Source organism: Lutjanus erythropterus, chromosome 14 (assembly GCF_056507025.1).
Source record: "Lutjanus erythropterus isolate fLutEry1 chromosome 14, fLutEry1.hap2, whole genome shotgun sequence".
NCBI classification, from domain to species: domain Eukaryota; kingdom Metazoa; phylum Chordata; class Actinopteri; order Lutjaniformes; family Lutjanidae; genus Lutjanus; species Lutjanus erythropterus.
This window is the reverse complement of record NC_139330.1, coordinates 27,752,733-27,767,885: the sequence shown is the minus strand read 5'-3', so window position 1 is coordinate 27,767,885 and position 15,153 is coordinate 27,752,733. Positions and strand designations below refer to the sequence as shown.

The 15,153-nt window shown below is 39.2% G+C and overlaps 1 protein-coding gene and 1 long non-coding RNA gene across 2 annotated transcripts; both read right to left on the bottom strand.

The window, feature by feature from the left end:
- Positions 1-1,574: 1,574 nt before the first annotated feature.
- On the bottom strand, positions 1,575-2,528 carry LOC146315686 (uncharacterized). Its single transcript, XR_014771845.1, has 3 exons — positions 2,407-2,528; positions 1,917-2,033; positions 1,575-1,719 (listed from the first exon to the last, which is right to left on the bottom strand). It is a non-coding gene; the product is annotated as an uncharacterized LOC146315686 (long non-coding RNA).
- A 2,631-nt stretch (positions 2,529-5,159) lies between these two features.
- LOC146315685 (protein FAM161A) lies at positions 5,160-12,469 on the bottom strand. Its single transcript, XM_084735930.1, has 4 exons — positions 12,238-12,469; positions 8,758-9,035; positions 7,477-7,638; positions 5,160-7,245 (listed from the first exon to the last, which is right to left on the bottom strand). Exons 1-4 carry the CDS (start codon positions 12,343-12,345, stop codon positions 6,378-6,380), a joined length of 1,416 nt encoding a protein of 471 aa, XP_084592056.1. The 5' UTR covers positions 12,346-12,469; the 3' UTR covers positions 5,160-6,377.
- Positions 12,470-15,153: the final 2,684 nt, after the last annotated feature.

Sequence of the window (15,153 nt, the reverse complement as noted above, 5' to 3'; positions counted from 1 at the left end):
AAACCACAACAAGCCCACTTCCACAATCTTGAATTGAGCTGTCTAACTATTTGCCTGCTACTATCGTTTTATGCTAAGCCATCAATAAAGGTCATTACCAACAATCCCTGTTGTTCAGTGTGCTGCACTTCAGTCTTGTACACACCCGTTTCAAAAATTGGACCATTTGATAATTTTATAATTTTAATATTAGCTACAAGCTAAGTGTGGAATTAGTTTTCTTTCATTCTCTTCAGTCTCATTTTGCTTCTCATCTCTGTATGTTTATGAAGCACATACTCTCAAGTTGAAAGATTTAAGTCGCACTGATGTGTCTTCACCTAAATTTGCACTGCCCTGGGCAAATGTGTTTCTAATCATGTATACTCACAGCTTACTTTAGATCCATCACTGTACGCTTATGGTATATCATGTTAGAATTTATTGAGAACTTGCTGGTCATTTAGGTGGTCTAGTAGTACCACAAGTCCGATCCCCACACCATTTATTCTCATAGACTGCAGTTGGCATAACAAAGACAATACACCCCTACCTGGTGTCATGGGTCCAGGTTTGGTTTCAGTAGACCAGGAGGCAGGGGTAGTCAGAAGATCTTTAGAAAAACAAAAAAAAGACATGACATATGCAAATGCCATTCCTGTACTGATATATCAATCTAGCAAATAACATGAAATTAGTTAAGAGGCTTTCCAAGTTAGTTAATGGTGGTCTAATACAAATTTATGTAATACACTAACACTATTAAAACTTTTCCTAACCTGGTAGTTTATGAAAAATATTGTATTTTCAATGGTGTCTTTTTAGGAGAATGCTAACTCTAAATAATGTTACATGATGCCACACGTGTTTGTGTGTGTGTGTGTGTGTGTGTGTGTGTGTGTGTGTGTGTGTGTGTGTGTGTGTGTGTGTGTGTGTGTGTGTGTGTGTGTGTGTGTGTGTCAAAATGTGGTCCTGCAGAAACCTACTGTGGTGGAAAATTCCACAGAACTTGTTTACACCCCTGAGCCTCTTATGAGATGAAAATTCAAGTTGAGATGAAAATGAAGCCTGAGTTTAAAGATGGGTGTGGTCCGACTCATGATAACTTATTACTAATACAATAATGTTGTAATGACTCAACATGTTGACAGCGTCACGACTGATTTAGTTCTGCTTTTTCGGTAAAACATGCAAAAGTGCTTTTGCAGCCCTGAGTAGTGTCTGCAGGTGTAACCTCCAATAAGAAGGAAGCTCAAGCCTCTATGTAGCCTGTAGTTGTCTTTTAAACTTCTTACATGCCAGCGTATTGCTTTCTGCAATTTATGAATGGATGGAGGTTTGTGACAAATACCTGTGATGTAAACAGGAAGCTCACATTACAGTCATAAGCATCTGAGGTTTTGAGCAGACTGCAAGTTCATTCATGCTTCACTTCCTGTTCAGTTCAAATATGTCTCGGTCTTATCTTTTTTATTCAAAACTCTTCATAACCCTTCAAGAATGTAACCCACATCTGATACAAATCTTATAAATAAACTTATCCTATATCCTATATAAACTTTTACTTTGTCCTTACCTCCTCCACTCCGAGGTTCAGCTTTTTCACTGCAGTTGACTGTAAAAAGAGGATATTTGTAAATCAGAACACTTGGAAATGAAAAGACATTTAGAAAAAAAAATAAAACCTCACATGTTAAGGTAATGATACTCACTGCTGCACTCAGCGTAATGTACTTCCCCCTACACAGAAAGAACAGAGGAGCAGTGCAGTATGATTATAATTGTCTGGAGCTCCGTAGAAGGAAAGTACAGTTTTTCTCATTACACATAACCAACATTATTAGGACTGGAACAGTTTGTTTCACAAAGTATCTACACTTTCTAATTCTGCAATTAATGTTTTTTTCAAACGGCAGTACAACACAACAATATAATACCTCAGAGATGCAGTCTCGCTTGTAGTGGACCTCCTTCAAGCATCCATGGGTTCGAAGGCTCCTGTTGCTCACCACTAGGTTATTCATTTTGTCTTCATGATTTGCCAGAACATCCCCCTTAAGTCAACACATGAAAGACAATAAAATCATAACAGCTCTACAAATGAGTTCAGAGGGGTGAACTACGAAGCAAGATTAATGGGTTAGCGAGGTATGTTGAGTCTAAAGCCAGGGTTTTAGTGTCACGATGGTGGCTCTCTTTTAACCTGGCTAGATCACCATGGTAACTTATGCTAAACTCATAACCTGGTCGGGAACAGCTTCCTTCATAGCCCTCAGATTGACAGTTACCTACAAGCACATGCCTCAGCATCTTCATCAAGACAAGCTCGTGTATGTGAAATCATCAACTACAGCTGAAGATGTAAGTGACGTCTGCCATGAGAACGATCTACGTAGGGACAAAGCACTTCTGGCTGGTCTAACTTACAGATGAGTTGGTCCAAAAGATATGGCAGTTGGTTGCGTGGAATTCTGGGACACTGTAAAGTGTCCCTCCAGCATCCTGCGTGACCGTGCAGGGAATGGCATTGCACAGCTGTAGGAATGGGACTGGAGAGAAAAAAAGACATTGCCAAAGTGAGCTGGTCTCAGCCTTTATTCTAGATATAATATTACAATTATATTGCCTTATACTCCTCCTGACACTGGCTAAAACCATGTAAGCCACATGTATCTAACTCAAGACTGAACCCAGACTGGCACCTCATTTTATGTGGCCCATGAGAGCTTAATACAGAAGTACAGAGTCCATAAATTACATGTCCGAGATTGTTTCCCAGTTTTGTCATATGCATACTGAAGGAGCTAGTTATTGATCAATTAAGTTATTGCTAAAATGAAAAATAGTCTAATGAAGACGCAGTTATGTAATATGATAACAAGTAGATACTTTTTTATAGTTTTACATTTACAACTGGCCCTTTGAGGGCAACCTTAATGCTGATGTGACCCAAGATGAAACTGAGGTTGAGAGCCCTGACTTAGACATTCTTACTCTGATTATGTCCCAGTGACATTATATTTAATCATCATCACCGGTATATTTTATGCTCATCAATGATATATCTAATGCTCCAAACCGATATATCTAATAGGGGTGTCCTTATCCGATATTGGTCTGATATCAGCCAAAAAACGAGTATCGGATTTTATCGGACTGCATCTAAAATCTCTGATATAAGCGCTCCGATAAGCAGTCCATTTTCCACTCCAGCACTTCAATCCATAGGTGACTCTGGTTGCTGACTATTGTTCTCTGTTTGAGTAACATCACTTGATCAAGCCTTTTCTAACATTCCACACTACAAAATAAGTAATAAAAGTATGTATGATTCGTGCTGATATCGAATCGGATCAATATCGGCATCGGCCAATACTCAAGGCTGTAATATCGGTATTGTATCGGAAATGAAAAAGTTGTATTGGGACATCCCTAATATCTAACAGTCATCGCTGATATATCTGTATCTGCATACTTGCCTCTGATAAATAAAGTGCTAGAAATGCCAAAAATGTACTGAAACAGTGTTGCCATTTCATAATTTGTTCACTAGTAATGAACAGAAAAAAATAACTCAGTGTTTCTTTTTACCCAGGTTCACCCTTGTTTTAGCTACAAAGAGCAATACATTCTCTGTTAATTAAAGAGTGTGGTGGAGGAATGGGTTAAGCGCAGGGCTTTCCTGAGGGAGAGTGAGGTTTGCGATCTGCTTTTTACTACGACCACTTGACAGTATGTGAAATGACATGTCAGCGGTACCTGTTAGTTCATTATTATTATTATTATTATTATTATTATTATTATTATTATTATCATTATTATTATTATCATTATTTTCAGTTTTCAGTCGCAGTTTGGGCAACAAATCTGGATGTTTTTAAACCCTGGGATTTGGAATTTTCCCTAGGCAGTGATTGGTACATCAAAGGTATTTCCCACTACCCGCCGACACACACACACGCACGCACGCACGCACGCACACACACACACACACACACACACACACACACACACAGAGACACATACACACACGCACACACAGACACACGCACGCACAAACGCACACATACTCACACACAATGGCACATTGCCAAAGTATCGTACTCGGCAACATCCCACATTCTCCACATGGCGTAATCTGGATTACTGTAACAACATGACTCGGCAATAAAAAACATTTTTCTGTATTTTATGAATGAAAGAATAACGGCTCGTTTGTAAGTTTTTTCTGGCGGATACCATCCACCGTTTTTCGTAACAATCCACTACAGCAAAACTAACATTCCCCGAGCTTTTTCAAGGATGCATTATTACAAAAGATTTCTTTTAAGTGCTGTGCGTGTCATGGCAAAGACTGATGCTAAACTCCGATGCAAGTCTGATGCAACTACTGCAGATAGATTACTATTCTTTCTATGCAGGCTTATGAGGTTTTAGTTATTCAATGAAAGGCAGCATTACTTACAGAGGAAAATCCACAGGCGAGCTGAGCGCTGCATCAGTGTCCTCTCTGACACAGCGTGTGAAGACATCTGGGTGAAGTAATCTTGTGTCGGCTGCTGTTGTGCTGTGAGCTTCAAAATAAGACACACGACAAGAGTATTGCAATTTTTAACCGGCTTCTGTCCTTTGGTCTGATTTTATTTTGAAAATCTCTCGCTCACACCCAGTGTGTCTCGGTAAATGGGATGGTTTTCCCCGTCTTGTCGGGGAGAGAGAAAAATTCATTCTTGCACACATGAATGCACGCACACACACGCGCGCGCGTGCACACACACACACACACGCTCTCACACACACACACACACACGCGCTGAATTTGAACTTTAAAACGTTTTAATGCAGTGTCATAAGTATTGGGAGTGCTGCAAAATGATCATTTTAAGACTGTTATTAATTTATTTCCCACAATTATTGTGAAAACAAATGGCAATGACTTATCTTAAAGTGTATTAAATTGTAAAACACACAGCAAGTTTTCATCATGTATTTTATCTCCAAGCTATTAAAAATGAAGGGTCTCAGGAGACTCGCAAACACTGCATGGTGGGACATCTGCTGACATGTCAGTCATGTTAAGTACATTCACCCACCTCATCAAGTCAAAATACTTCAAGTTAGAAGGACTTATGTTTAAACATTCTGAAGTGTTCTGAAAATAAAGACTAGAAATTTTGAAGTTAACATAAATATACAAGTTTTATTTATTAATTTAAGTTTTAAGTTGATTTTACAAAATTCCTGTATGATTTTTCACAGTGTGTCTTATGTTTTCTATTGTCTTTTCTTCATTTTGAGGTTCTTTTTATAGTTCATATTGCATTGGCATTGCTGGAAGGAACCTGACAACAAGAATTTCATTGCTAACAACTATGTGTTTATAATTGTGCTACGTATGACAAATAAAGAACTTAAAACCATTCAACAAATCAGCTGGTAGCAGCAACATGATATTTGAAATTCTCCAAGAATCACCTTTACAAATCATATATGATGAAGGAAATGCATTAAACACTTTAATTAGCTACACACAATGTATTCTGCCGTCGGAGTGTGTGTGTGTGTGTGTGTGTGTGTGTGTGTGTGTGTGTGTGTGTGTGTGTGTGTGTGTCTGTGTGTGTGTGTGTGTGTGTGTGTGTTTTTAAAAAAGAGTCAATTTACCCTCAAAATTACACAAAAATGTATTATTAAAGCAACACATACTTTGCTATAGGACATAAAATACTTAAACCCATTGACATATATAGAATTGGACAACATGAGAGCTCCCCAGCAGTGAAGCTAGACCATCTCGCCCCCTGGTGGCGGCTGCAGAACAGGTCTTTAAATCCTGCCTACCAAATGTTAATGGACAGAACATGGGCCAAACTAAAACATCAAAAATCATGTCAAATTTTTCCCAAAAACGGTTTCTGTCATTTTAGGTAGCTTCAATAATGCTAATGTTTTTTTCAATAGCCAATTTTTCTGATCAGTTTAGTTTTAATTAGTTATTTGATGCATTAAATAGGAGGTTTTATGTTATGACCGACAGCTCAGCCCCTATAGGGCGTTTGGGCGGGGACTCAAAAGCGTGGGTCCAAAACCGGTCACAACTGTGAAGACTTTGGCTCCAAATGATGCCCCAAGCACAAGATGGCAGCCTCATATCTGGGATATTTTGGATTCATTTTTGTACAGTGGGAGGAAGTGGAGATGTGGCATCCATCTTTATTTATGTCAATGCTTAAACCATCTCTGTTAAACCATGTACAGCTGTTTAATTTACTGTACAAAATATCCCAAGCTTTGACTGTTCAGTTGGAGGAATAAGAATAATCTACAACAAAATCCGTTTAGATGTAGCTGATACTTTCCTCCCTATTTACTATTGTTGTTTGATTCATGAAAACTGTCTCTCACACACTGACGTAGTCATTTTTGTTTGAGAGCAGAGGCTCTGGGCCGCCTGGCTGCAGGGGTGAGTAGATGCTGCAGGTGGACCAATCCCTTTCCTTCACCATCTCAATGGACAGCTCTATCTGCTTCTTCACCGGCTTGGAGCATGGACATCTCTGAGGCCTGCAGGAGTCAGGAGACTTGCCGTAGAACACGTCCGGCTCCAGGTCAGAGTTTGGATCACTGTAGTCCTCTGTGGCCTCCCTCTCGAGTGTGCTGGTCAGAAACTGGGGCCGGCGGCTTGAGTTCTTGGTGTCTGCTCTGTGTCTGCTGCCGTACACCGAGCTTGGCATGGGCCTAGCCTTGAAGGCATGTCGCTCCTCTTTCGGCCCAAGCTTCCCCAGCTCCGCCACAATCTTCGCCTCCCTCTTCCTCCTCTCTCTCTCCAGAAAGTTGAAAGGCTGGGGTGATGCAGTAGTGGAGGACTGGTTTCTTTTGGTGTCACGGTCATTATTGTTGCTGCTACTTCTGTTTCGGTTGGAACGCTGGCTGGAGCGACGGCTGATTATTTCATACAGAGGCAGGTGTATGTGCGCCGGTGCTGGTGATGCCCGGAACTTTTTCTGGCATTCTTGGAGCTCCTCCAGTTCCCGTCTCAGCAACGTGTTCTCCAGCTCAATCTCTGACCGCGTTCGCACCTTGTGCTTCTTCCTCTCCTCCTCCCTCAGCATCATCTGAAAGGGTTTAGGCACAGTGACCTTGGAGTTTGATCTGATCCTGACCCCACTTTGACGGGACGGCTTTCCCTGCGATTTCGGATAGGAGGCCTTTGGCTGGAATCGAAATTGCTTCTGGGTTATCATTTCATCTGGGCTCAGCAGGATGTCTCTGCGAAAAAACAGAGGACAGTGACAGAGCAGTGCAACTCATCTGACAAGAAAGGATAGTCCAGAAAGCTTCAAGAAAACTTCCTCTCTGCCTTATTGACTTTAAGAACTCTTCTTTTCTACCTCCTTCTCTTCAAGAAGACTTCCTCTCTACCTTCCCATCCTCAAGAAAACTTCCTCTCTGCCACCTTTTCTTAGATTTTAAGAATTTATCTGCCACTACTACACCAACCTCCCAAAGGTTCGGTCTTGGCCAGTCCTCCTTATATTGTCCAGTTCCAGTTCCCCCATGCTGTCTGCTCCGTAGAGCTCTGACTGGTCAGAACCACTTGATGTCTCATGGAAGTCCAGCTCCTCTTGGGAATTGATCCTCTGGAGTTTCCTGGCAGGACCACTAGTGGAAGATGGAGAGATTGTATATCAGGGGAAAAGATACATTAACATTTCTGGCAAAATTATCATTAAATGAAAATTACTCATAGGAACAGAATTGGTGCACAAGTTGACTGTACACCATTAATCGGATAGTTCGGATTGTTTAATGTGCCATATGAGGTACTTATCACCTCAGTTTGGGAAAGCAGCAGGAGTACCAGCATGGAAGCTAAGCAACGATCTGCTGTGGACAGGTTCTGCAGCCAAACAGATTTTAGCCACATTTTCACAACTTTACCCTGCTGTCAGACAGCCTCCAATGGGATCAGTAATTTTACCTTAGTAAAGTAACCTTAAACCTTAATTAGGGTTAATTTAGAGAGTTCTTGGAGTAGGAGGACTGGGGAAGCACCTATTTATGTTGAGTCAAGGGTTCCCCTATAGACCGGGGCATAACAACTACCATCTAATGTAGGAAATACAATGACTATCAATAAGTACCTCGTACTGTATAACCCCACTTCAAATAATCAGAACTATCCCTTTAAAGAGTTTGTATGTATAATTTTTGTTGATGCGGATTCTGATCACCAGTCTTGACCCTAGACCTTTACAACATGAGAAACTTGAAGCACAGTTACTGCAGTGACATTAAATGGAAGATTAGCCCGATAAAACAAACCATCAAAATTTACACTGCATGGATAAAGGTAACAGTAAAGACCAGTGTTGTGCATAGTTTTGTTTTGAATGTCTGTCCTTCAAAATCAAGTCAAATTCACAAGTCACAGTTTGCCTCAGGGGCTTTACAATCTGTGTGCAGCATGTGTAAACCCTCAAAGGAGGAAGAAAAATCCCTTATGAAAACCTAGACTCAAGAGATAGGTTTGTGGGTTTAGTACTAAAACAACTAAACACTCAGATTACGTAGCTGTTCATGACCTCACCTACATTATACAATGACAGAAAAATGCCCGAGGAGAAAACATCTGGATGTCGAGGTTGCAAATGAGTAAAAATTTGTTTGAAAATAGAAGATTTTCTTGACAGCTAGGCAACATATTTCACCAATTTAATCAATTTTCAGAGGGTAGCTTCTGGCCCTGTCTTTTTTAATGGATTATGGGATATATCCAACCTGATTGACAGTCTGGCCTCTCTGTTCTCTCCTCTTCCCAGACCTCCATCATCCTCCTGTCCGTGCCTCTCTCTGCCCTGGCTGATGTACATCCTCTCCAGCTCAGCCATGTTCCTCAGGTGAGCGCTCTTCAGCTCCTCCAGCCTCCTGTAGTACTCCTGGTTGGAGAAGTAAACATGCTGCTCCCTCTGCAGGCCGTAGATTTCCAGGGACAGAGACCTTCGAATCCTCCTGACACCTTTTCCCTCCTCGCTGCACTCTGACTCCAGATCATACTCCTGAAAGGTTGGAAACATAAAGCATGCAAACATGATTGCTTTTTGATTAGAACATCTGTAAAGGAGGTGTAATGCTGATCTTGCGGTATCTGGATCAGAATGATCCTATCTGAAAACTCTTAAAAAACAGAACAGAAACTACAAGATCAGTTTTATGTGGGATAGCGAAAAAGGGATTACAAGATCTGGATAATTCAGGTTTGGGAATACAAGCCCCTGGTTTCACCTGAACACATAGTTACTCAAACTTCATGCAGCCAGCAGTCATTACGGAGCACGCAGGGACAGTGGTTTCATGTAGGACAGGTGTATATCGAAAAATACATGCCTGTTGAAAAATGCAGGGGGTGCATTTCCTGCTGAAAAAAGTTTACAGACCTGCCAGACAAACTGACTGATGGACAGATGTCAGGAGGGACAGCATTAATTTGATAATAAAATGGTCCAGACTTCGGGTGCGCAAGTACAAAAATGCCAAAAAATTGGAAGAGAAAAAGGCTGTTTTGTGTGTGTGTGTGTGTGTGTGTGTGTTTCAATTGGTGTAGTTTGATGCCAAGCAGCAATGAAGCCAAGTAATGACACTACAGTCGCTGCTTTCCTTGACCAATATTAGTACAAACAGCAACCACGAAGCCATGCAGTACTTCCATGTCTAATAATGAAACTTGCAGCTGACTGTATTTTAACTTTTCTCAAATGAGGTGTTTTGAAGGATCTAAAGGATCAACTAAGTATGGGAGAGGTGTTCAATTGATCTGTCTTTTAAAATGTTAAACTGTAACTATACCTTCCTGTTATTCATGCTTAACAGGACACAATAAAGTTTTATAATTATGCTACCGTTTTCTTAATCACAACAACAGAAATGTGTTATTACTGTACTATTTTCATTTTAAGTCATCATGTGGTTTTTGTACGCATTCTGCAAGCATTGCATTTATTTCATGTCACGACTGTGGTTGCATTTCAGGTGAGTATGTGGGCTAACTGATATAAGTAAGAGGGAATTTCCATCATTATTTGAATCTACCACAAAGAGCATGATTGTGAAACCGTCTCAATGTACGCTTCTATATGACCCACATAAGCATTGAGACCGTCCGTGGGAAGATATTTCTGTATAGTCATTCTTACTGCTTGCCAGCCGGTCTGATTCTCCTTGAATATTGGAAAATATTATCTGTAGTTAGTTTTTCCTTGCCAAAGATACAGAGTAGCGTGTTAAAAAGAAGCAGGAGGAGATTTTGATTTCCATATTTTTATTTTTGATATCATATTCTGTGGTTAATAAAGTGCAAACTTGTTTACAACTGTCTCCAAAATCAGAACAAGTTTATTGTAGTAGCTTGAATGTTTTCTTAGACAGACACTATGTGGATTTTTGCACCAACGCTGTGCTCAGAATACACTACATACATTGCATCCATGTATGTAGCAACTGTGGTTGAGGGCAAAAGACCTCAGGTAAGGACTTCATTGTCACTGAAATATGTATGTAAAATACAATTTGGCATAAAAATCTGTTTCTTAAAATCTGAGTTTTGAATAACTGAATCTAAGACATAGGTGTGTAGTTGCCTAGATGAATACAAATTAACTCTTTCAACCATTTACTGTTGGGGTAAAAAAAATACTCCAACTTATTTATGTAAACTTCCAGTTTGGGTTTATGTCAAGGGTCTGCAACCTTTACAATCAAAAGAGACGTTTTTAGCCGGGGGGGGGGGGGGGGATCTGTCTGGAGCCACAACTATTAAATGCTCTCCTCAAGAAGATGAGCCACCATCACAATTTAGAGGAAAAGACACCAAGCCAAAGACATAGTTTTTGATATTTTATTTGATATGTTTTTTGAAATTTGGTGTACAACATACTGCAATAGATTTTTGAGTTTTGTGCCCAACTCAACTTTTACAAACTTTCTGTTGACCTTTAGTTGAGATAATTTACTATTCTTCCTTAAGTTAAAGAAAAATTGTTTTTCAAAATCTGGTCACAGTTAACTGTGAACCATATTTGTTACTATTTTGTTGCCTAAAAATTAAATGGTTTATGCTATAGTTTTTTTAAATACAAAATTTTGGGGTTTCTAAAATTCAAATATTTAAATTTATTAAAAGAAGAAAAATAAATTATCTCAACAATCAGTAGTTGGTAAAACTTTTTCAAAACTGAAGAATTTGACTTGGGCTCAAAACTAATGTATTATGTGTGTTGTACGTTTGCCTCAACTTACCTAAGACCTACAACAATGAAACATGAAAAATATTTTTAAAAAATATAATGTTATTCATTTCCATATAATGTTTTGCCAAAGTCACAGGGAGCCACTGGAGAGGAGCTAAAGAGCCACATGTGGCTCTGGAGCCTCAGGGTGCAGACCCCTGGTTTGTGTAAATATATTGTACAATGCTTATACACAGTGGTTAAAAGAGTAATCAAAAATGTACTGAAGAAGAAGTAGTGAAATATTACTCAACTACAAGAATTTGTGGTTTTAAAAAAAATACTTAAGTGAAAGTTTGAAGTGTTTTCTCAAAAACTCCTCATAGTATTAGTTACTTTTTAACTGCTGATGTTCAATGCATTATTAACAGCAGGTATTCGGGGTTGCTGTTTCTCCAGATCTAATCTCTAATCTCAAAATCTCTTTATTCAGTCTACATTACTCCCAGCTCCTGCACTGTTCTGGTCAGTGGTCACAGTCACCCCTCCATATGTCATGGTTTCCATCAGCCCATTGGCGATTGGATAGCTTCACGAGCTACAAAACTGCAGATGAAAAGTTTGGAATGATATAAATTCAAATTGCAGGCCTACTCAGTAGTGAATTATGATATTGAAGGTAGCAAAGTAGATTTCATATAACAGTAATATAAGAATTGAAAAACTAGTCATACAAGTACAAATACTCAAAAAAAAAAAAAGACTGTAACAGTAACATGAGTAGTCCACCCCTGTTTCTACATATATTCTCCTACTTTGCATTAAACTTATTGAAGAATTTTGAAAGAATCTCACTTATTTAGATTAATAGTTAGAGTTAAACTCATTTGCAATGAAATATGTGCAAGTCCTCCTAAAGTCTTGCAGATATTTTCCATGAGGGAGAAAAGGCTTTACATATTTTGCAGGCAGTTTTTAAAATAGTTTATTATCTTCATAGCTTGAACTGATGAATCTTGCATCTTTAAAGCCTCACCTCACTGGTACAGTCCTCGTCTCTGACAAAGTACTGGTCACTTTCTTCTCCATACAGAGCCATTAACTCCTTGTTTTCCAGAGAGGTTGATCGGTACATCGCTGCCATCTTCCTCCTTATTCTCCGAAAAAACAGACAATTCACAACGTGCCTGAAGCAGAGCAGAGCTCCTGCGTGTCCACCGACCTGCTAAGCAAATAGCATGGGTAAATCAGTGCAGGGCACAAAGCGAAGATTAGCGCACACTTAACTGGCAAACACACACACACAAGGACTGAAAGCTTTATCCTCTTATCATCAGGAGGAGTTGTGATTTTACAGTCATCAGAAGTGCAGTGGGCCAGATGGTCCATATGGTCCAGTGGCTTTTCACTTCAACACAAGATACAAAGTCAGATAGATGTTTGCGTGGATGCTCCCAATCTGATTTACAGATTAACTTTCTTAAATACAGCACGAGCGCTGATATACAGACGCTGCACCTGTTGCAGCTTGCAAATGGTCTGCAGGATTGAAGGTGAAGAATTGGAAAGACATCATAGGGGTGACTTTCAGTATGACATAATGAATATCTACAGACTTTTATTGGTAATTGGTCATGTAGTATTAATTACTGAATTGTAAGAAATGTGTGGTACAAACAAACTCACAGATGTCAGCATAGTTATTGGAGGAAAATTGGTATTTTATGTGTTTTTATTTTTATGGCTTTAGATATGTTGCTTTAAGTCACATAAATGTATGTATCCATGGACACATTTGTATTTTTATTTTATTTATTTCATTTGTCAGAGATGATGGACACAAAGGGCACAGGAAAGAGTGGTGTTTCACCAGATACATCTACTAGTTTCCATCTGTAGCACCTAAGTTAAAATTAAATATACACTGCCTCCTATGTTCTTATTCCGACCATATTTCCTACTCTTCTCTATAAAGAAACACCCTCCCCCCTCTAACTCAAACCATGCCTTCATATGTTAAAGGAACAGTTCACACTACACAGGGGTGGGGGACTTACCATTAGGCAAGGGTTGGCAATTGCCTTAGGGCCTTATAATAAACTTACGATGAAGTATTTTCTTTTTCTTTAACTTTTCACAATCAATTGTCTTTGCATGAAAATGGCATCAGAATTTATAAAGGGGAAATCTGTAATATTTACTGTAATTAATCATAAAATGACTAGGACTATGACTATGTCATCAGAGATCAAGTAAACACGTTAAGTTGAAGTACTTGCTTCTCTTGACATGAACACTACAGCCGTGGTTTTCCCCTTTGAAATTTCCATTCCAGACCATAATAACTGTTTTATATGTCCGTTTTACGTTAAACAGATTTCAGATGAATGCCGAATCTTCGCCAAATGAGTAAGTCTCTGTTTATGAGTTGAAAGACATCATTAATAATCATGTAAAACACCAAGATGTTTATAACTGTTAAATTGAGCAAAATGTTAATGGAGTTTGGCAGGCAGTGAGCCAGGCAGCCATTTTATTCATTGTCCAGAGTGTTTTATTTCAGATCAGTGAGCTTTTGTTTTTAGGATAAAAGGCTTAACTTTACATTGACAGACAACTGACAGTTATAAACAGCTGATCAACTTACACTGGATTCATCATTGCTTGTTATTGTCAATATTTGGAGTCCCTGCTGTGTCTGGGGATTAGGAAGTGGGGGAGAAACAACACACTTTAACCATAGAGCGTATATTAAACAGCATTACAACCTATTTATACAGTGTATGGATCCAAGTTGTTTGGATTGCATTATTCATTGCAGATGCAGGAACTACACATTACTCCTTTGAATCATGAGTGTTTCATAACCACTCTATGATCTTACTGCGTTGACAGGTGTCAACTCATGTAGACAAGTGGCTCGGCGTGGTATACAGACAGTTGGAAAAATAAGTGAAGCTGCCTCAACCGTGCTGAAACGGGAGGAAGTATGAGGATACTAAAAAAAAATATTAACCCCAGACACAGCCTGTCCACCCTGCTGCTGCCTGGCAAGAGATACAGAAGTTTCCACTGCTGTACCACCAGAATACAGAACAGCTTTTTTCTTGAGGCTGTGAAAATGCTTAATTTACCGTCAGCACTCCACCATGAGTGAAAGTTTCTTTTTATGACTTATTCAAGGATCGAAAAACGGGGAAGAGCACAAGATGTGGACAGCCCCTTACCTGTATTAGGCTTTAGGCATCAAAATGACTAAATCCACCTCTGCACCACACCTACGCACAGTTACTCATGTCACAGAGCAAAACATAGATGTCAAAGAGTCTTAAATACTTAAATACTTTTAATGTTAGTGTTAATTTTTAATGGACTGATACCTAAAAATATTTTTTAACATCAATAACTCCCTCTGTAGATATATAAGGGGTACAGAATAACATGCATTTTTTGATGATGTGTGGCAGCTTGTGGCAGACTTTGGAGGAGTCAACCCTAATAAAAAAATAGACTACTGTGATGTTCAGAGGACTATTGACTGTTTTACAGTCAAACTACTCCACCCACTGGAGGTGCATCGACACAGACAGTCAGTGAAACGCTTCTCTGTGCCTAAACGAACCTCAGTTGATAAATCATGTTGTTGTTCAGTTTGTTGTTGTCCGCCTGGTGCATAACTACAGTACACAAACAGGATATTTCCCAGAAACCCCGAGTAAACACTAAGGCTGGTTTGCACTAACAAAGATTAATTTTTATACCAAAGAAATAATCATGTTTAACTTGAAATTATTTTGGACCAAACTCTTAAATTTAAACTAGCTTTAAATAAAGCAAGTTTAAAATTTATACCTCTTTATACCTCAGTTTAGATTTTCCTCTAAATCTTTATTTATTCACACCAAAACTTAAAACCAGAACCACAGCAGTGTTTCCACTGTCATAACCTCAT